This window comes from Cavia porcellus, unplaced genomic scaffold (assembly GCF_034190915.1).
Source record: "Cavia porcellus strain 051 isolate PalLab524CR breed Dunkin Hartley unplaced genomic scaffold, mCavPor4.1 scaffold_28, whole genome shotgun sequence".
NCBI lineage: Eukaryota > Metazoa > Chordata > Mammalia > Rodentia > Caviidae > Cavia > Cavia porcellus.
This window is the reverse complement of record NW_026947511.1, coordinates 39,752,091-39,772,401: the sequence shown is the minus strand read 5'-3', so window position 1 is coordinate 39,772,401 and position 20,311 is coordinate 39,752,091. Positions and strand designations below refer to the sequence as shown.

The window sequence follows — 20,311 nt, the reverse complement described above, 5'->3', positions numbered from 1 at the left end:
TCCAGCACCAGGCTACTCGCGGGAACCAGGCCATCTCTTCTGGACTCAGCACACCTCCGGCCGTGTCCTAGGGGGCACCCTCTTTCTGTGGCCGCCACACTGCCTCAAACACACACTTCCTTGACTGGCACATTGAGGTTTGCAGGTAGGGTGGCTGCTGAGGGCCGGCGTGCAGGGCAGCAGGAGCCTACATCTCCCGGGGCGGCTCCCGTAAGGTGGTTTCTGGCCAGGGTGCCCGCATGGCAAGGGTCACCTTCCTGCAGAAAAAGGCAACCCCCACCCTAGACTGGCGGCCCTTCTGCTGACCAGCTGGGACCTACTGGCTCCAGGGACTCGGCCAGGGCCAGGAGAGGGCCTTGTGAAAACACAAACCAGGGCGTGGCCACGGTGTCCTCACCCAGTGGGGCCCTGGTCTCTCCTCCATCTCAGTTCTTTCCCTGGGTGGGCACAGGTGGGTCTCCAGGGATGCCGCGTGGAGGGTGGGCAGGAGCTTGAGTTTGTGCGGCCTGCATAGTCCTGCAACCAGGCCCCCTGAGGGCAGACCTGGATCCAAAGCCCAGGGCGTCTGACCCTCAGACTGGGATTTCTGCATGCCAGCCAGCACCATCTCTGCATTCTGCAGATGCCTGGCCGTGTCCTTGTCCCTGGGGACCCTTCTACCTTTCCTCTGCAATCATCCTGTGCCCTCAGGTGGTGACAGGGGCCGCACATATAGCCAGGAGCCACTCTGCACCTCTGTTTAGCAACCCAAAGAGCAACTGTGCCTGAGGTCTGAACAGTATTCGGGAGGGGTGAACAGCACCCCTCACCTCTTCCCGGTAATGGAGATTAAACCTAGGGCCTTTGTGCTAAGCTATGTCGCCAGCCTTTTTATTTATTTTTATTTTTTATTTTTGAGACCAGTTCTTACTAAATCACTAAATTGCCCAGGCTGGGCTTGAATTTTCAATCCTCCTGCCTCAGCCTCCCAGCATGCTAGGTTCACAGGCCTTCACCATGTCCTGCCTTTTCTTTTCTAACCTGAAGTTCTTGGGAAAGATCGGATCTCTGCTTAGCATGGCACCTCTCAGAGGCCCAGGGAAGCCATGGTGAATCCACTCTGTCACAGGGTGTTTCTGGGTTTTGCACTGTGCCACCCTCTTCAACAGGGCGTCCCCGAGGATGGGGCTATCTCCCCTTCAGAGTCCCTGAAGGCAATGGCTTCTGGCCTTAAACAAGACTTACTGCCCCCCTCCCCTGACTGGCTCCCCTGGCATCTGGGCATTCCATGCAGGACACCGTCTGTCACCCTCTGATGAATGAGCCTGCTAAGAATAACTTAGCTCTCATGGTCTCTGAAGGACACAGGGAGGAAGGCGAGGGCTGGGCCAGCGAGTACAGGCTCAACCTGTTCATTCAGCAGCACTTCCGGGGTGCCCTCTAGGCATTGGAGGAGATGTGGGGAGCCTCTCAGCGCACCCTGCTTTGGAGTGTCCCTGAGGCTCTTAGGACAGAAGTGTCAGCCCCTCCATTCCTTCAGAAGCTCCTCCCCCTCTGGAGCAGAGACTTGGAAATGAGGTGCTTGGGTGTAGGGCTACTTCTGTAGGTCCCAGCAGTTAACCTGTGGCACACATGTATACACACGTATGCACATGGTTTCATTCTAGGGTCTCAGACCCCTGATTCCTCTCCTGATCACACAATCTGATGCCCCAAGGGCCAGTAGCCCAGAACCTGGGTGCTGACTGCTCAAGGCCAGGCAGGGACTACAGGCTGCTAAAGCCACGGTAGGGGAGCAAAAGCTGAAACTGAGGCCCTTAAACCTCAGTGCAAGCAAGGTGTAGTGGCACATGCCTGTAAACCCAGCAATTGGAAGACGAGGCAGGAGGACCACTAAGAGTTGAAGGCCAGCCTGGCCGGGCTGCATAGCCAGACCCTGCCTCAAACAAATCAAAACAAAACAAAACTTGGACAAAAGACGCAGTTCACCCCTTCCCTGATGGAAGCCAGGGGGCTCATGGAGGGCAGCAGGCTGGGGATCTCTGGGGGCCTTCCCTGAGTCCCTTCCCATGCCCAAGACAAGGGCAGAGGGGAGGTGAACACCAGGACAGTACTCCCGAGGAGACCCAGGGACCCTCGCAGCCATCTGCCTACCTGAAGAGGGCTGGGTATATAGTTCAGTGCAAAAACCCTGAGTTCAATCCCCAGTGCTGAAAACAAACAAAAAATAGTAAAACATGGTCAGAATGTGGCCCAGGCAGCCTCTGAGGCTGAGTGTCTAGTTTAAGCAGGTCCAAGAGGAGCCAGACTTGGAAGTGCTGATGCTGGAAATGAATGAATGAGGCTGGATGGAGTGAGGGTGGGTGAATGCACACGTGGAACATGGCCCATGAGCACAACAGCGGATGTCACATGCTACACAGACCTTGGACCTTGTCTCGGAACTGACTGTGACCATGGCACCACACCAGAAGTCCTACAGACCACGAACCCGGGCCTGTCCCCAGGGCAGCACACGCCTGTGCAGGAAAGCACCTTTGAATCACGCCGTCAGCTGACAGGTGGGCATGTCACATTGGGTGTCTGAAAGACACTCACTCTGACCCCATCCCAAATTACCTTTGGGCCCTTGCCAGGAGACACCACACCTGACAGCCTCCTCCTGCGATGGCACTGACCTGTGCCTTCTTTGACACTGGCCCATCCTGCAGTGTCTGGCTCCAGGACCATGAGGCAGGTCCACGAGCCTATATATGCCTAGCCCATGCCCGGCAGTCTTGCCCTGCCTCATCTGCCTCAGTTTCCCTCCACTAGTTGTTTGGGAATTAGAGATGAGCAGTTGTATGTGGGGTCTACAGAGCCACCCTAGATAAGGTGCTACATGCAGAGAGATGGCAGAGAGCTGTAGCAGTGCCAGCAGTAAGGAGAGCACTAGAGTCCCTTGGAGTCCCCCAGCCTGGTTCCAGGTCAGATATGTCTCCCATCCGTGCTCAGGTCCTGCCCTGTCTCCAGCAGCCTGCTGTGGCCACTGACCCATCGGTGACTCACGGCCAGCTGTGGGCACGGAGAGGAGAAAGTGGCCCCGTTGAGCTCATGCAATTAGCCCAGATGCCCCCTCACCGCAGAGCGCCTCGCGGCTTCACGCACACATGTCCCAGGCTGCCCTTCCTGACCGCAGCGTGGCTCTCGCTGCTTATTTTAGACTGATGCTGCCTCCTGAAATGTCAGCACAGTGGCCTGCCAGGGATCACCCAGTTCACCCTGTTCATTCAGCCTAGGGCCCAGGGGACTCCAGAGGGCATTAGCGATGAGTCTCATGTCACACAATGCCACATCAGGGTGGCCGGAAAGTGACAGCTGGCTCCCTGAGCTGAAATCCAGCCATCCCAACTCCAGGACAGTTGGCTTCAGACAGCCCTTCCCAGGAGCCTCTGGAGCCCGGGTGGATCTGAACCCTGGTTTACAAGTTATTCAGCCTGTAGAGTTTCATGCCCCATCTCTAACGCCAAGCTGACCATGGTGTCCTCCCAGGCTGCTGTAAGCATTGCCTGGGTTAATGTGCGTGGGTGGCTGGGAGCAGAATGGGGACATGACCACGCTCAGACATGCCAGGTAACACGCAGGTGTTTGGTAGAGCCATCCAGATTGGACCCTTGGTGTGGAAAGTTCAGAAATTCACTTTATTGGTTTTTCTCGCAGCAGGGACCAGACACCTCCCCAGACTTCTGGAAAGCAGTGTGACCGCCTTGTGGTAACCACCACCTGAGGCCCATAGAGGGCAGAGAGGCAGTGAGGAGCTTTGCAGATGGGAGGAGCTCGGAGAATACCCTCCCACTCAAGAACTGCACCTCTGTTTGCTCTGCTTCAAAGGAAGGGTCTCAGCCTCCAGCTCACCAGGTGGCACTAGCTGGCATCTCTCTCCAGCCCCGTCCGTCCTCTGCTAGGAACCAGCCCTCTCGGGCACAGCAGCACCCAGGTGGATAAAACTTGATGATCCCCTTCCAGTTCCTCCTTTATCAGTCACGGGGCTCTGACCATCACACTTGATGAGCTGTGGCCCCATCGCACGTACAGGGCTGGGGTGGTCTCATTCCAGCCAGGATGCTGGGTGATGACTCAGGGAATTAACACGTGGACCGATTCCCAGAACTCTCACCATGGGGGCAGCCTTCCAGTGTCCTCAGGCTCCGCCTTACCTCAGAGGATGGCCACTGCGCTCCACAGTGTCCTATCCATCGCTGCCATCTTTGGTCACCCTTCCTGACACAGCCCTCCCACCCTGCCTCCATCATGCAGTTTAGACAGCCAGCTGCATTCACAGCCTCCCTGGCACGGACATTCTCACTATCATTCTGCTGTTGCAACCATGACTGGTACCTCTAGTGGTCTGGCTGGAGCCCTTTCTTACTCCTGTCCCCTACCTACCCACTCCGTGTCCTGGGATGAGTTGACCCTTCTTGCCCCTGGTTGTGGCCAACTCCCTAGCAGACCCACCAGTCCTGTGCTCATCTCTGCACCCCTGGGTTGTGCCCATCAGAAAAACTGGAGCACTTCTGATGGGACAGCCCCAGCACCACCTGGGCTCCCATTATCCCAAGTGTGGCTAGAAAGCTGGACATGAGTTTTGGCCACAGGTCCTAGGGCACAGCTTGACCATCGTATCTTCAGTTCTAGCTTCTCCCCATCAGATCCCCATGTGGTCCCCGCATGCCACCGAGAGGGTTCAAGAGTTTCTAAACTGGAAGCACCTCAGGAACCACTGGTCTGGAGGAGATGGTCCTTGGCATGTTCTGAAACATAGTGGTGTGTTTTCAATGAGAGAAGCGCTCCACTGGGTGGCAGGGGCCCAAGATGCTAACAGGCCCCTGGTAAGGGCAATTTTCCCAGGAAGAATTGTACCCCAACCTCCTGATTCCAGTCAAAGCACTTGTTGTACACTCACAGAAGCCAAGAGTCAGGGCAAGAAAGAGACTAGCCCAGCGACTCGGCATGTTTGTCTTCTGGCATTCAAATAAGGGGGCTCAGGAGTACCAGTTCTTTTTTTTTTTTTTTTTCTTTTTCGTTTTTTATCGGTGCTAGGGATCAAACTCACAACTGCCTGCTTGCAAGGCAGGCGCTTATGCCGCTGAGCTAAATCCCCAGCCCCTAGGAGTACCAGTTTTTGTGGATTTCAGTAGCATCTGTCCTCAGAGTCCTCCAGCAGCAACCAGTTCTGGAGCATCTGGGAGGGGGACAGGTGAGACCACAGGTGTCACAGAGGCATCACTTCAGCTGAGCGAGGAGAAGGACGTGGGCTCCTGGTGCAGCAGAAGGGGGGCATGGTGGGTGGTGGGGGAAGAAGGACATGGCCCAGGAACAGAGGTGGCTGAGAAGCTAGTGCAGGATTTGGGGTGCAGAGTGGAGGGTACCCGAGAAGGCCCAGAGTGGAGGGTACCCGAGAAGGTCAGCTCTGGGGCTGGGCACATCTGACTAGGCATCAGGGTTTCTGCTCTGGCCCCTGAAAATGGATTTTATCCTGCGTGCTCCTGCTGAACTCAGTCTTCCAGAAGTCTCAGGAGAGAGAGGGGTGCAGAGAGCACCTCCGAGTTCTTCACGGCGGGGGGGGGGGGGAGGGAAGCTGAGGTGGCTGAAATCATTGCGTAAGGATTGCTGGGGGTGGGGAAGCAGGAGCTCCCTGTGGGTCTAGTGTGCGCATGCGCAGGAGCGGGCTCTGCAGCCAGTAGGCATCTCAGAGCCACCTGGTAACTGTGCAGGGGTGCAGTGATTGCAGAAGGGGCAGGGCTCAAACAGTGCCTGCAACACATGCACAAGAGGAGGAGCTAGGTGAGGGGCTTAGGGAGATGGATACGATCAAAATATTATACACCTTGGAGTGCAATGTTCTGTAAAATTAATAATCACTAATTATAAAAGGGAAACTTTCTTTAAAAGAAAGGGAAAAAACAATAAACAGTTAAGCGCTGAATCTTCATGGTTTACCCTTCAAACCAAAAAGGTGACAAAACATGAAAAGGTCATAGTAAAAAAAATGATCAACCAGTTATAACCGGGGCCTGCAGTTGGTACCTGACATGGGGGTCAGCCTCTTAATCTGTGGGATCCACACTGACTTGGCTTAGCATCAGAACTGGGTTGGTACCCACGGGGGCCGATTGTTCGTGAAGGAAATGCCCCCACATCCGTCTGACACACCGAGTATCCTCTCCCGCACAGCCGCTAAAGGGTTCTATCTCCCCTGGCTTTCATCATTTCCCTGAAGAAGTCAGCTGTCTCGGAACTCGCTGCCCCGCTGAAGATAATCGGTGTTTTCCTCTGGTTACTTTAGAAGTCTGTTTGTCTTGGAGTTCACTCTGATGGTGGACACACATTCCTCAGCTCATCTAGCGGTGAAAGTTGTGTTCCTTTTCATCTGTGCTGCTGTAGGCGCTTGGGGTTCACGGCCATGCAGACTGACCCCCTCCTTTGATGTGTTGCTTTGGCCCCATCCCTTCCACCTCCCAAAGTCTCCCTTGATTCTCTTCTGTGCGCTCGGTCCTTTTACCTTTTCACCTGCATTCTGATGCTGCTTTCTGATCTAGCTTCCAACTCATTCACTTTTCTTCAGCTTTGTCTAATATGCTGTTAAACTATTATTTCATTGGGTCGTTTTTAGCTCTAGAACTTCCACATTTTCATTCTCTACCAAAATTCTCAGTGCCTCTCATCTCCATTGTGTGTAAGCATTTAAGAATTTAAAAACTATTCATCTGATGATTTTAACATCCAGAGTTCCTGTTTATTTGTTTTGTTTTGTGGTACTGAGGATTGAACCCAGAGCTTTCACACTGAACTATATTCACAGACCTCTTTTTTAAATTTTATTTTGAGAAAGAGTCTCACTGTCTCGCTAAGTTGCCCAGGCTGGGCTCAAACTTGAATCCTCCTGGCTCAGCCTCTCAAAGTACTGAGATTAGAAGTGTGCATCACAGCCCACTTGTATTTGTTTTTGTTTCATGTTTTATTTGTGTTGTCTTCATCATATGTCTACTTATTTTTTGGTTTCCTATTTTGCTTGTGTATGTGTATTTTTATTCTCTTATGAGTTGAATTTGTTGTTTTATTTTTTGTGCCCTGGACATTGCAGTTGCAAAATTGTTTGTGGAAATCACCTGACAGGGGGTAGTGTCTCCTTGCAGAGAGGATTTATGAGGGCTGGAGGGTACCAACAACCTGGATCTGATAATTTGGGGCAGGAACTGAGATGTGCCAAGGCTGCAGAATTCACAAACTTGCCTTCTTCCAGTCCATCCTCTGTCCCTGCAGGCCTTTGCATGCAGCCTTCACCTAAACCAGGGCCTCATCAAACCCACCTCCTGTGACTACATGAGACTCAGTCCTCCCTACAAGAAGACACCATCCCTCATTCAGCCTCAACCACTTCCTCCATTCCTTTTTTTTTTTTTTTAATTTTATTTAAGGAGAAAAAAAAAAGCAGAGAAAGGGTACAAGTTATACAGATTTACAGAAAAAAATAAACAGTAGGAAATCACTAGTTAATGGATTACATATTGTCATCTTAGAAATAATTGTTCAAGTCACAAAGTTAAAGCTTGTAAAGTGGACATTCCAACAGTGAGACTGCAAACAGTTCTGTTCAATGATCCAATAAAACTCAGTGACATCATTTTCTATCTTATACACTTAAACATACATGTAGTTATATCATTTAGAGCACTTTGTTTTCCTCTCTTTTGTACAATGACAATTACACATTTTGGGTTTTGTTACTCCCACAGTTCTTATTACTTTTTTGGAAGGGAGTAGAACCAAATGTGACATAACAGAACAGAGTCAATCAAATCAAAAGGGTGGACATAATAGATAATGTAAAAGCATAATACAAGGTGATCAACAATGGTTACCATAATGCCTCCCGCTATCTCTAATAGAATTGCCTATATCATCAGTTATAATAAAATTGAACAAAACAGTAAAGAACAAAACCGACAAAACCAAAACATTGGAGACATTATAGGTCTTTAAAAGTAGATAATAGTCAACCAGAATGGGCGTCATAATGAATCTCACTATCTTCACAGCTGTTGCCTAAACTTTCGAACCTGGTACTATCAAGCAAAGCAGAATAGGGGGACATCAGTCAAAAACAAGATGGTGAGAGTAATACAGGGCTTTAAATCAAGATAATGGAAAGTTAAAGTGGGTTGCTATAATATATCCTGCTATTTTTATTTATTTTTCCCTTAATTAAAAGGATAAAAATAAAAAAGTAAATAATGGAGTGGAGATTGAGATAAAAGAGGGCATAACAGCAAATCAGCGCAGATCAAAACGTAACCATTTAAGCAGAATAGTGTTTCACCACAAGATAATCTTGACATAAAAGTAGTTACCATATTGTCTCTTTCCTTGAAATCCTTGAGTACAACTTTGTATACTGTAGCATTAAATATATCAAAACAATGTAAAACCATTTAAGAGAATGACAGCATTACAGGGTATTTAGAATCAACTAACAGAAAATGAACAATGGTTTCTGTATAATCTCCTTATCTTTAAAAGTTTTTGCTTATACTATCGTACACAATAAAATCCAATAAGATACAACCTGTTTAGACCAATGGCACTTCCTCCATTCCTGATGGAAAAGTATCTCCTAGCCCAGGCTCACCTCCCTGCCTCAGTTTCCTCCACATCCCAGCCCAAGAAGTTCCTGAGCATAGGTTTATCTTATTAGTGCTACAAACAGTCTGCTATTTCATTTTATTTTATTTTATTTTTAGGGCTGGGAATTGAACCCAGGACCTTGACACTGAGCTATATTCTCAGCCTTTATATATATATATATATTTTAATTTTGATCAGGGTCTCACTAAATTGTATAGGCTAGGCTGGAACTTGCGATCCTCCTGCCTCAGCCTCCCAGAGTGCTGCCATTGCAAATGTACACCACCACGCCCAGCTTCCCTGTCCGCTCTTCTCATTGCTCTCAGCAGGAAGTGAATCCCCATCCCCAAGCTGCTGCTACTGGAAGAGAACAAGCAGCTGCCGGGAGGGTCCAGGATACTTGCACCAGTGTCTAAAAGGCATTTTGGTTTTTTAAAACTAAACAGTTTATACAACACAGATTAATATATGATGGATCATCATAGCAGAGTTTATTTTTCTGAGTTAAAAAAAGATTCAAGATTTATATAACTTATTGGCATTAATACCAAAGTGGACTAATCAGGATAATAGGTTTTCAAAAGAGCAAAGTTAAATGATGAGTTGGTTTCCTGATTTGAAAATAAAATTAGATTCTGTGTCCTCTTCGGAGAATCGCGGCAGGGGGATTGGAGGACCAGAGGGCGGAAGGAGAGAAGGTGTGTAGGGTGCTGGGCCCAGGACACAGGTGGATCTGGGGAGAACATGGGGTGCTCAGGGCCATGTGCCTCCATCTAAGGCACTGGAGAGGGCCAGCGGGGTGCTGGCTCTGAGCTGACTGAGCTGCTGGCTGCTGTGGCCGGGCTGGACTTAGAACCCCGAGCTGAGCCACAGCGGTCACAGGGTTCTGTGACAGCATCGATCTCCAAGGCCAGAGGTCCTAAGCAAGGGGCCCCGGGGGGGGGGGGGCAGAAAGAGTTCTGGTGCTGGGTCCTGGAGGCCTTGGGGAAAAGCTGTGGTGGCCCTAGATCCAGTTCCTCCCCACGCACCCCCAGGAAATTGAGTCTGAGCCATGGCTTGGGAGTGCGGCTTCCGGCTTCCTTCCGTGGTGCTGGGAACCCAGGGAGCAAGGGAGTGGGTGCAGGAAGCAGGGGCCATGGGCACAGAATCCTCGATTTTAGACCGTGTGGGGCTCCGAAGGCAGGATGGAGACGGTGATTCAGGGAAGAGCCTGCGGGAACGGCAGGAGGAAGTCTGTGGGCAGAGGGAAAGACTCAGAGCAGACAGAGGACTGAAGCAGCCCGGAACTGGAAAGAACCGAGCGGCTCAGTGCCTGGCCCAGAGCGCTGGTTTCGGAGCCCTGAATGCCACCACTTGCTCATATGAGTCCATGTTTCCGGTAGGGAAAGTGAGGGTTGAGAGGCAGCTTGCCCAGGAGACTGCAGGAGAGCCCCAAGCCCGTCCTCTGGCCAGCCCTCGTCAGTGCTTATCTCGGTTTCTGCGTTTGCATCACCTCTGACTGCCCTGACATACCACATTCTCACTACGTCATTCCCCCAACGGCTACCACTGTGACCACCTCCGCCACTGCCCACCACACCACAATAATTACACTTGCTAACATGAGATTTCCTGCTGGACACGGCGGCCTCTGGCTTTTGGGGTCGCTGACTGTGAGGACAGGAGAACAGGGACACCGACGAGCACTGGGGGTCGGCCCTGGGGCTGTGGTCCCCATCTGCCTGGCTCTATGGTTTCCTCCACCCTATCCCCGCCCCCCTCCGCCATTCACCATCTCCCAGCTGGAAACACAAAGCAGATTTTTTTCCAGGGAAAATCCATAAGGAAGGCGTGTGAGCAGGGATCAGGGGCTGGCTGGGGCCCAGTCACTCCTGGTCATCTTGGTTCCCCACAGGGACATGATCTCCACCAGTACCCCTGCTGGGTACGAGAAGAATGGGCAACCTGGGGTGCACCCTCGTCCTGATGTCCCTGACCCATAGCCCCCACCCAGCCTGGACTGTTGGAGGCCTAGGGTATAGAGGGAGGCAGGCAGACTGGCCCGGGAGCCGGGAGAAAGTTTCCATGCTGAACAGCTGCTGTGATCACTGCCAAATTTCCCTCCCACCAAGCCCAGGATTAGAGAAACAGAGTCTGGGAATTCAGGAGCCCGACTCCAGGTGGTGGTGCAGGGAGCAGCCAAGGGCAGTGAGGTGCTGGCCCAGGGTCCTCGGTTAATGTGGACACAGCACCCAGGACGCCGGGCAGGAAATGAAGAAGTCCCTCCTTACTCCCTGCCAACACCCCTGGTGTCTTGAGTCCCAGGCAGGCCATGAGGGTCCGTGGAGAATTTGGGGCCCTCGCGCTTGTGAGCAGCCATCACCACAGCGTCCCCGGTAGGTACACTGAGCTGCCTCGTGGGCCATGCCAACACTGCAGGAGGGTGAACACAGGTGAAGCCAGCAGAGATCTGGTGTGTCCACCCCACATCCCGTGCCTCTATCCAAGCCTGTGAACCCAAGACCTGGGGTCTTTCTGTTCTCTTTGGGGGAGATGGGGTCCTGCCTCTCCTGCTTTTGGCCACATCTCTTGGTCCTCTCCTCATAAACTACTTTCCCCTGCACTGTCTTTGCTCAGATGCCCCTTCCACTGGGGACTCGGCCCTGGCTGACCCTGCTCCCCACATGTCCCTATGGCTTCCGCCTCCTCCCTAGACTTCCCAGCGGCCGGCCCATCCATCTCCCTCTCCAGCGGATACAACAAGTCACAAACAAACCCGATCTCCAGCTGTGGGCCGAGAGGAGACCAATCAATAATGGCCCTAACATGGTTATGGCGGATTGGCTTAGAAGAGGAAGCAGGTAATCGAATCTGCCCCTCTGGACACCATCTGTCTCCACTGCCCGACTGCACCAATCTGTGCCACCTGCTTCCGGGCGGCCAGGCAGCCCCAGGCACGGATGCACTCACAGGGTCCTTCCAGTACAGGGAGTGTGAGGTCTCTAGGTACAAGACCAAGGTCAAGAGACAGCAAGGACCAGAGCAACACCCACCCCCAAGTGCACATGGATAAGAGTGGGGGCTCCAAGGCAGCCGCCAGGTCTCCCATCCCCTTGCTGAGCACCTTTGGGTGGGGGTCCTCGGCTCCATTTTGCCCCATGGGTTACAGTCCCAATGGGGGGAGCTGTGGCAGCTGCAGCAGGACACAGGCTGAGAGAGCAGGGGTCCAGGAAAAAGGTCCAACGTGGCCATTTCTGACAGTTCTGGCGCCCCGCAGAGCACACACTTAGAGCGTCTCTGTCAGCAGTGGCTGCCCACCATGATTAACCCCACCTGCAGTTCTCAAGACTGCACCGTGTTACAGAGTGTGAATGCCATCAGTCCTTCCTCTACTGCTCAGAGGCTCACCTGAGAAGTACTAGTTTTCCATAGAGAAAAGAGAGAGCCAAGGCCGGTATTTATGTCGATGCTGTCCACTGTGGCCCAGGTTCCCTCCAGCGTCTCATCCTCCCAATCCAAGTTTATGACTTTTGTTTTTCCCCCTCATGTTCATAAGATGGTTGCTGGGCTCCAGTCATTACAACCACATTCTAAAAGAAAAAGGGTAGAGCATGCTGCACACTGGAAAGGTCCCCCTCTAAAAACACCACTCCGTGGGTGTTCACTGACATTTGGTTGCCAGACTCATGTGCCAAGGGTCACCCTAGCTGCCAAGGAGAGCCAGGCTTTTGCTGAGCTTGATGTTCTCCTAAAGGCTGGGGTTGCAGTGAGCCCGATATTGTCTGCCACCTTGGTCCTATGGTGTGATGAACAGCACAGGGCAGGGGTACCTCAGTCTGGACCATACCCTGGAAGGCAGCGAGGCGCCAGCCCTGAGATACTCACAGAGGTGAATGGAAACTTGGCCAGAGTCCTGGGAGGATTTAAACTAGAGTCACCAGGAGGCGGTAAAGGGCTCTGCAGCCTTAGAGACCTGGGCCGAAGCTGCAGCCCTATCAGGATTATTATTCAAGTCTGATTTAATGGAAAAAGCCATAGGAATCAGAGCCTTGGGCTCACACTTCACTCCGCCTCTTGTGTGTAACCAGGAACAGATTCCTAAATTTTCTGAGCCTCAGATTCCTCTACTACAAAATGAGAAGAAACTAAACTGGGTGTGGTGATGCTTGCCTATAACCCCAGCATTCTGGAAGGCTGAAGCAGGAGGATTGAAAGTTTCAGTCCAGGCCGGGCAACTTAGTTTATCGAGATCCTGTCTCAAAGTAAAAAATAAATTGAGCTCTGGGCTCAATCTCCAGTACCAGATGTTAATTAATCAGATGGGCAGAACTAGCTTGCAATCATTCATTGATGAATAGGAGTCTGGACTTCATTGAATTCAAACCTCCAAGGGTGCTGGAGCCCACACACCTCACACCTGCCCGTGTCTGCTAGGTGGACGTGCTGGCAGGGGCTTCTGTTCCACCTGCCGAGCCTGTGGCCATGCCTCTCCTGGCTGGCTTCCAGAGAGCCGGGCTTCCAGTTCTCTGGCTTCTAGTCCCCGCTAGGCAGGGCAGCACAGACCAAGGGAGGGAAATGACATGGGTTTGCCAATAAACAGCACTGCACACATTTACAAATATTTCCTTACACAGATAATGAGCCCGGGGAGCAGACCGAATGCAGAAACGCAGTGGTAGCCAAATAACGCCCCTTCCTCCCACAAAGATGTCCACACCCCAGTGCTGGAACGCACGAATGCCTTCTGTTACCAGACCAAGCGGGCTTTGCAGAGATGGCTAAAGTTGTGGGGTTGAACATCCACCTAGGGGTCTTTCCTAGGTCACCCAGGTAGACCCGACCTCATCTCCAGAGCCCGTAAAGTCTCTGTTCTCTCCTGTCTCCTGTCTTCCTCTCCTGAAGGCTCTGCCTGTGCTTCAAGGCAGGCTTTGGAAAGGGTACCTCCACCCTGAGGGTCTCCTGCTCCAGGCAGGGGAGAGCAGAGGCCAACACTGGGGTGTCTGCCCACAGCAGGAGGCATTTCTGGGGAAATCACATTGTTTTCTCACCAACCAGTCATCTGGCCCTCTTGGCCTGGTCTCCTGTAGCACATCTGGGGCGCATTTACTAAAGCTTCCCCTGAGGGCTGGGCCTGGTGCAGAAATTGAGGAGCCTGGAAATGAGTAAGACTCCTGCCAGGGCACTGCACTGGGCCCACCAATGGCACCTACTGTTCCACAGGAAGCCACATCAGTCAGAAATCCACCCAGTGTCGCAAGCCCCTTCCAGGGAAAGCTCTCCCGGCAGCAGCTGAGGCTGTGGTGGGGGAGGTGGCACGGATGCCCAAGGCTCCGGAGCTGCTGCCCACCCCCATGGTTCCCGGGACCCAGCCCTGCTCATCAGGGCCTGCCTTATCTTTTCTGTGCAAGTGCCTGTCCTGGAACCCCAGGCTGCCTCACTCCCTCCCCAGCCCTGGTTCTTGCCTTTCTGCCCGAGCCCCAGTTCCATGGCAGGAGCCCCTTTTCTGCTGGCCCGGCATCTCCTGCAGCTGAAAAAGGGGGTCAGCTCTAGATAGTCCCCCTTGGGTGCGCCAAAAGCAGCAGGAAACACCTCAAGACTCCTTTAGTGGTGGCGCACGCCTGTAATCCCAGTGCCCTACGAGGCTGAGACAGGAGGATTGCAAGTTCAACCCAGCAACGTAACAAGGTCCTCTCAAAGGCTGCAGATGTAGCTATGTGCAGAGCCCCTGGGCTCAATCCCCAGTACTGCAAAAAAAGAATCCTTTACTGCTCAAAGCATAGCTTGCATCCAACGTCAGGGACCAGGAGCCGGTCTCTTTCTTCTGCTGGCTGCCTGTCTGTGACTCACCACACTCACCCCCACTCTGTGTGGGACTCAGTTTACCCTAAGAGCTGTGCTCTCCACTGGTAAGAAAGGAAGAAGGATGGGTCACTTCCTCAGGTAACAGAAACACAGCTATGAAGTGGCTTCCCCTCCCCCACAGGACCAGGGACTTCAGCATCACAGGGTCCAAGCCGAGGGCTGGCTCCCCCATGCTCCTGCAGCTGATCACTATGGGTAGGATAGACACTCAGAGAAGACACTGTCTGGCCACCTGCTCTCATCCCAGCCCTCACATTGTGCCCTCTCCCACCACCAGCCCCTGCACCTGCCAAGCCCATCCTGGAAAATCCCCTCCTTCTCACTCCAGCAAGCCCTGGGCCTGGCAAAGGTTGCCCAGGGTGTTAATGATGTCTGCAGGACCCAAGACCAGGGTTGCAGCCAGAGGACAGGGCTTTAGGACCTGTAGGAAGGTGGTGCGGGCATCATTTGGAACCTAGAACACCCTAGGGACCCTGGAGGGGGCTCATGTGTGGGCAGAGAGTGAGCACTGCTCCTGGAAGCCACCTGCATAACCACGTTAGGCCGTCATCTCCTGGGTGTCTCTCAGCCACAGAGCCCTGCTGTTCCACCTCCCTCCTCACCCTGGGACCAGCCACCCGCACCAAGGGAGACCCAAGGCGCCAGTCTTCTTCCCCCAAGCCTGGGCTCGAGGTCCCCCTGAGGTCTGCGCATCAGTGGACATGGAAAAGAGGCCCAGATTTGTTCTGAGGACCCTGGCCTGGCTCCTCAGCCCCGGCCTCCCTTCCTGGCCTAGTCACCTCCTCCTCTGTGTCCCCGTCTCTTGGGGACAGAGGCTGATGGCCCACATCCTGACCTGCTTGGCTGTGGCTGTGGCCCTGTCTCAGATTTGCACCCCCATCCTGGTGCCCCACTTCTAGGGACGGGGTCACCGAGGAGAGCCCTATGCTAAGAGCTCACTCTGGTCTGGCCAGGTGTCCCCTAAAAGCCTATGTGTCCAAGGCTTGGCCCCAGCCCGTGGTACCACTGAGGTGTGGCCTAAAAGGGGACATGGGGACCCTGGCTCCTTCCTCTCCCCTCTTTCCAGCTCCCCAGAGGTGAGCCAGCACCTCCCTCCACCACGCATTCCCATCCTCTGAGGTGGCCATGGCCCAAAGGCACAGGGCCCGATGGCAGCAGGCACCGGAGTCTCTGAAGCCATAGCCAAAGTAAACCTTCCCTCCTTCCAGGCTGATTATCTCGGGGCTTTTGTCACGGTGACGGGACGCTGCCTACACAGGAAGGGAGGCTGGATCAGGGTTGCATTAGCTCAAGGCTCTGTCAGGGTAAGAAAGCTGAACAGTGGGAAACCGAACTCAGCCCACTGATTCATATGGAAAATAGAGGCAAGGATCCTCCCTCCCCAAGCGTTTAGTGGGGGAAATTCTGGAGTAATCCTATTAAAGTCAATGTTTTCTGTCACCATGAACCACCACCATCATATTTAACCTTGCTGTGGAATTTTTTGAAAATCTAATCAGATAAAAGGATAAAGCAAGAAGTATGCATATTATAAAAATGGAGTTATTATCGTGGGATGACATTATTCTCTTTCTTGTTTTTAAGGGTGTTCTGTTCTGTGTTTTGAGACAAGGTCTCATTAGTTCAGGCTGGCCTTGAACCCACTACGTGACCCAGGCTAGCCTCAAATACACAGTGAGATCCTCCTGCCTCAGCCTCCTGAGTGCTGGAGTCACAGGCGTACATCATTGTGTCTGGTAAAATGACCTTCTTCTATACTTGAATATTCCAAGGGAACCAGCTAAAGAACTTTTAATATTAATCCCTGAATTTAGCAAAGCAGCTAGTTTAAAAACAAGACTTCCTAAATACAAAATACTAATAACTAAAGAATATACTAAAAACTTATTCATGAGAACAAAAACAAAACTCATTTTTTAAATGTGTAAGCAGAAGTGGAAATAGCTGTAAAATCTAAGTGGAGAGCTCACACATAGCCTTAGATAAACATAGAGATTCCGTTCCCAAATAAAAAGTTAATATTGTGAACATACTTGTACCACCATAATTAAACTATAAACTCAAGAGCTTCTGTATAAAATCTCAGTGGATGTTTTGGGATAACTCGACTTAGTCACTTCAAATTCATCTGTGAAAAATAGTATAAAAGAATATCCAGAAAACTCCTAGATGAAAAAAAAAAGTAAACTAACCAAGCAGGAATAACCTATGTGTATATATCATTCTTCACAATATTACACAGCCTCAGTCACTGAAGGAGCCTGGGACCACTGCCCCCAGACAGATCCACTCTAAAGAATAAATAAATTGATTTTAAAGACACCCAAATCAACATGAGATTTCAATTCAATAAATTGAGTCACTGGCCAGATATTTGGATCAAAAGTAAATAAATCTGGATTCCCTACCTCACTCCGGCACTGAAATAAATTCCATCAGGATCAAAGATTTAAAGTAAGAAAAACATTTGGACAAAGAAAACCATAAAAGCGCCGGGGGAAAAAAAACGATGTGCAAGTGTTCTTAGGATCCTGGTGTAACAACTTCCTTAGTCATAGAACAAAACCCAAGAACAATAGTGCAACTAGAAAGACATTAAAGGGCAAAGACCAGAATAATAGGAAAACACAAGGTGGATGATAATGAACTGATTTTCCCAATTTAGAAAAGACATATTTTTTAAACGATAAGCAAAAGACCAATGATTACATGGAAAAATATAGAAGAAGAATATAAACAGGCAGTCACAAAAAGTATAACTAGCTAATAAAAACACACCCCATGTGCAGTCTCTCTAACACCTTTAGACACAAGTTAAAACAGGATGGCACTGTTTGCTTATCGGCTTGGCACGGGGGAGTGGGCCGCCTCCCACTAAGCTAATGGGAGGGAAATTAGTGCACCCCGGGAAGCAATTAGTCCTTATCGTCTGCATTTCCAGTGCCTATACCCTGAGACTTAGCAGTTTAACATCTAGGATTTTATCTTACAGAAGCATTTGTACAAATGCCCAAGGGTAGACGCATGTACAAGGATGTTCACAGCAGCATAATCTGTGATTTTTTTAGTAGACAAGGAAAATAAAACAGTTTTATTCATAAGGAATTAAATTATAGACCACCCATCCGAGTAAATTGCTATGCTGCTATAAAAAGAAGGAAGCCAGGCGTGGTGGTGCACACCTGTGATCCCAGCGTGTGGGAGGCTGAGGCAGGAGGATCGCTCCTGCTATGTCATGAGTTCAAGCCTGTCCTGAACTACATAGTAAGACTCTGTGTCAAAACAAAACAAACAAAAGACCGGAGGGGAGGGGAGCGCTAGGAAGCTTCTGTCTACACTATTACGGACAGAGGCGAAGGGTAAATGCATAAACAAGTCTCGAATTTATACATCTTGTGACTTACATTTGTAAAATAAAATTTCAGAGTGTGATTTAATCATGTCTCTTCCCAGCTACTACTCAGAAATCTCAGAAAAAGCTTAAGATACAAAACAGCAGGAAAGACAGCAGCTATCGCCTCCCTGCTAGCTGGACCCCAGAGGACAGGACAGAGGCCCAGGGCTCCGACCTCCACCTTCCGCCTGTCACCCACCTGGGCCACATCCTCTCCAGCCCACCGGGGGATTGCAACAGCTGGCGAGTGGGTTTGTGGGCGAGTGGGTAGCAGCCTGCGGTGGACAGGAGGGGAGGTTTGTGGGAAGCACGGTTGGCAGAAATAGCCAGGGCTGCGGCTCCAGCAGCCCGAGGGAGGGGACCCTTGCCCCCGGCCAACTCCCCCACGTCATTCCAGGCACTGCTGCCTCCTCCTGGCTTTCGCTCACTTCCTGTGGTTTTGTCTTCCCCCAGGTAACTCCTGACTCAGAGGCTCCTCTCCTTCCTGTCCCCCCATGACTCGCAGGCATAGTCAAGGCCCATCTGAGGCTAGGGAGAGTCCAGGATCCTCCTGTCTCAGCCTCCTCAGCCCTGACACAGTAGCCCAGCTCCAGGGCAACTGGGTCCAGAGTTTACCTCAGTGAATCCTACTGAGTCTCCCTGACTCCTTAATGAGGGAGGCTGTGGTGCCCGGACCCCCAACTCCAGTCCAGCCCCATCCCATAGCCTAATCCTGCTCACCCTTCTACACCCCAACAAACCCCTCAAAGATTAAACAGGGTCTCCCCACTCAGCAAGGGTCTTGGGATTGAATCAGAGATGATCCCTCTCTCCAGAGGAGCTACAGGGTCTAAAGGTTAAACGTAGTGGCGGGGTCCCTACCTGAGGAGGCCTCCTCCACCAGCCCAAGCTTTAATCACAGTCCTTGACTTCCCAACCAGTCAAGGAAGCCTCACTGGCCCTACCAAGAGCTGAGAAAGAAATGAATGTGTAACTTAACTTTGACTAATATGACCTGAGGGCAAGTTTTCGGAGTTCACTTCAGGGAAAAGTTCCATTAATCTGAAAAATAGCCCAAAGAAAAAAATGGCACCTTTTCCACCTCTAAGCATATCATGTCTAGATGTGATGTCCGGAACCTCAGCAGCAGTCTTGCAACCATAAGGGCAGCTATTGCACTTGAAGAAAAAGTAATGCCCTAAAGATAGCAGAGCTGAAAGATGGGACCTGCATCTCAAAATGTAGTAAATCCTTCCAGTTCCCTTCCCTGCAGCCATCATACATCAAGCTTTCTTTGCTTATGAAATAAAAACTTCCTGTATTGTCTGAACCATTTGAATTTGGGTTTCTGTTACTCACAACCCAAGGCTGCTGATGATACATTTGGGAAATTGGATGAGTAGTTAAGGACAAGCAGGAGGTTAGTCAGGTCATCTTTCCCTCCACCCCTCCATTCTCATCCCTGACCGGTTCCTTCTCTCTGATCCCCAGGAAGATCCCCCAGGAATAACACTCGGCCCTCACCTAGATGCTCGTGGCAACATCTGCCGTCCCTGCTGCCTTGGCCAGGGGCTCCCCTACTGGGACCCTGGCTTTGCGGGCTCTGTTTCTCTGCCTGAACCCCCTTCTCAGGTCTCGGGACCTCTCATGTGGAGGAAGCAGCCGTTTCCCAGGGCCGGCAGGAGACTGGCAAGACGTGGGCTGTGAAGAGACCGCTCTGCCTGGGGACTGCAGCAGCCTCTCTGATGCTGTCACAGGGGAGCTGGGCCAGGTCACTCACTACCACAGGGGCTCAGCAGGCAAGAGGGAGGCTTTTCCTTGAGGTGTGCACTCCAGTCGTGGGCTAGGTGACCAGGACCAGCTGGGCCTTTTCCATCTCTATCCCCAGTGCCAGGCCCAGGAGAACACAGGGTGGGTCGCGGTGACATGTTTAGGACATGTTGATCAGGGGAATTCTGTGGCTGAGAAGGCAGGCTGTGGACAGGAGGGACCAAGGACAGGGGAGAAGGACTGCTGGAGGCTGGGGGGGCGGGGGCCAGGGGCCCTTCTGGGGCCTGCGGTGGCCGAGTCCCAGTGTGGCCAGGCCTGCAGTCTTGGTGGGAGTGGCAGAGATAACCCCTCCACCCGTCCCCCCAAGGCAGAGCGAAGCCTCAGCCCTCGCCCAGCCCAGCGTGCTCGGCTAGCAGCGCAGGATCCGGAAGCTGGGTGTTTCCATGAGCGAATCTTTCCATCCTCAAACCAAAGCCTGTGTCCCCAGCCCAGCAAGCACAGTGACCACTTCCTCTCTGGAGCAGCCCAGCCTGGGGAGGCGCTGGGAAGAGCCTGGGGTGTTCACCTCTGCCCCTGCTGCGGCGAGAGGAGGGGGATGCAGGCAGGGCTGGAGGCCCCTTCACAGCCAGGCTCTAAGTTCCCAGGCCACATGACGAAAGGCTGGGGTCAGCCTGAGTGGTGGGG

At 51.9% G+C, this 20,311-nt stretch overlaps 1 protein-coding gene and 1 long non-coding RNA gene across 6 annotated transcripts in view; one reads left to right on the top strand and one right to left on the bottom strand.

Annotated features, from left to right (window-relative positions):
• LOC106028541 (uncharacterized) overlaps positions 1 to 20,311 on the bottom strand; it is an 81,675-nt gene that overhangs the window by 43,641 nt on the left and 17,723 nt on the right. Inside the window, exon 3 of one of the 5 annotated variants that reach the window (XR_001202171.3) lies at positions 9,113 to 9,876. The exons of 3 other annotated variants lie outside the window; for them this stretch is intronic. Coding sequence is in view for 1 of the 2 variants with exons in the window: in XM_063238803.1 (XP_063094873.1) it covers positions 9,417 to 9,853 (437 nt within the window). In the remaining variant the exon portion in view is untranslated. Of the gene's footprint in view, positions 1 to 9,112; positions 9,877 to 20,311 lie in introns of those variants that run through there. One more of the 5 variants, XM_063238803.1, reaches the window with a different exon arrangement.
• On the top strand, positions 890 to 3,977 carry LOC134473828 (uncharacterized). Its single transcript, XR_010044290.1, has 2 exons — positions 890 to 2,540; positions 3,679 to 3,977. It is a non-coding gene; the product is annotated as an uncharacterized LOC134473828 (long non-coding RNA).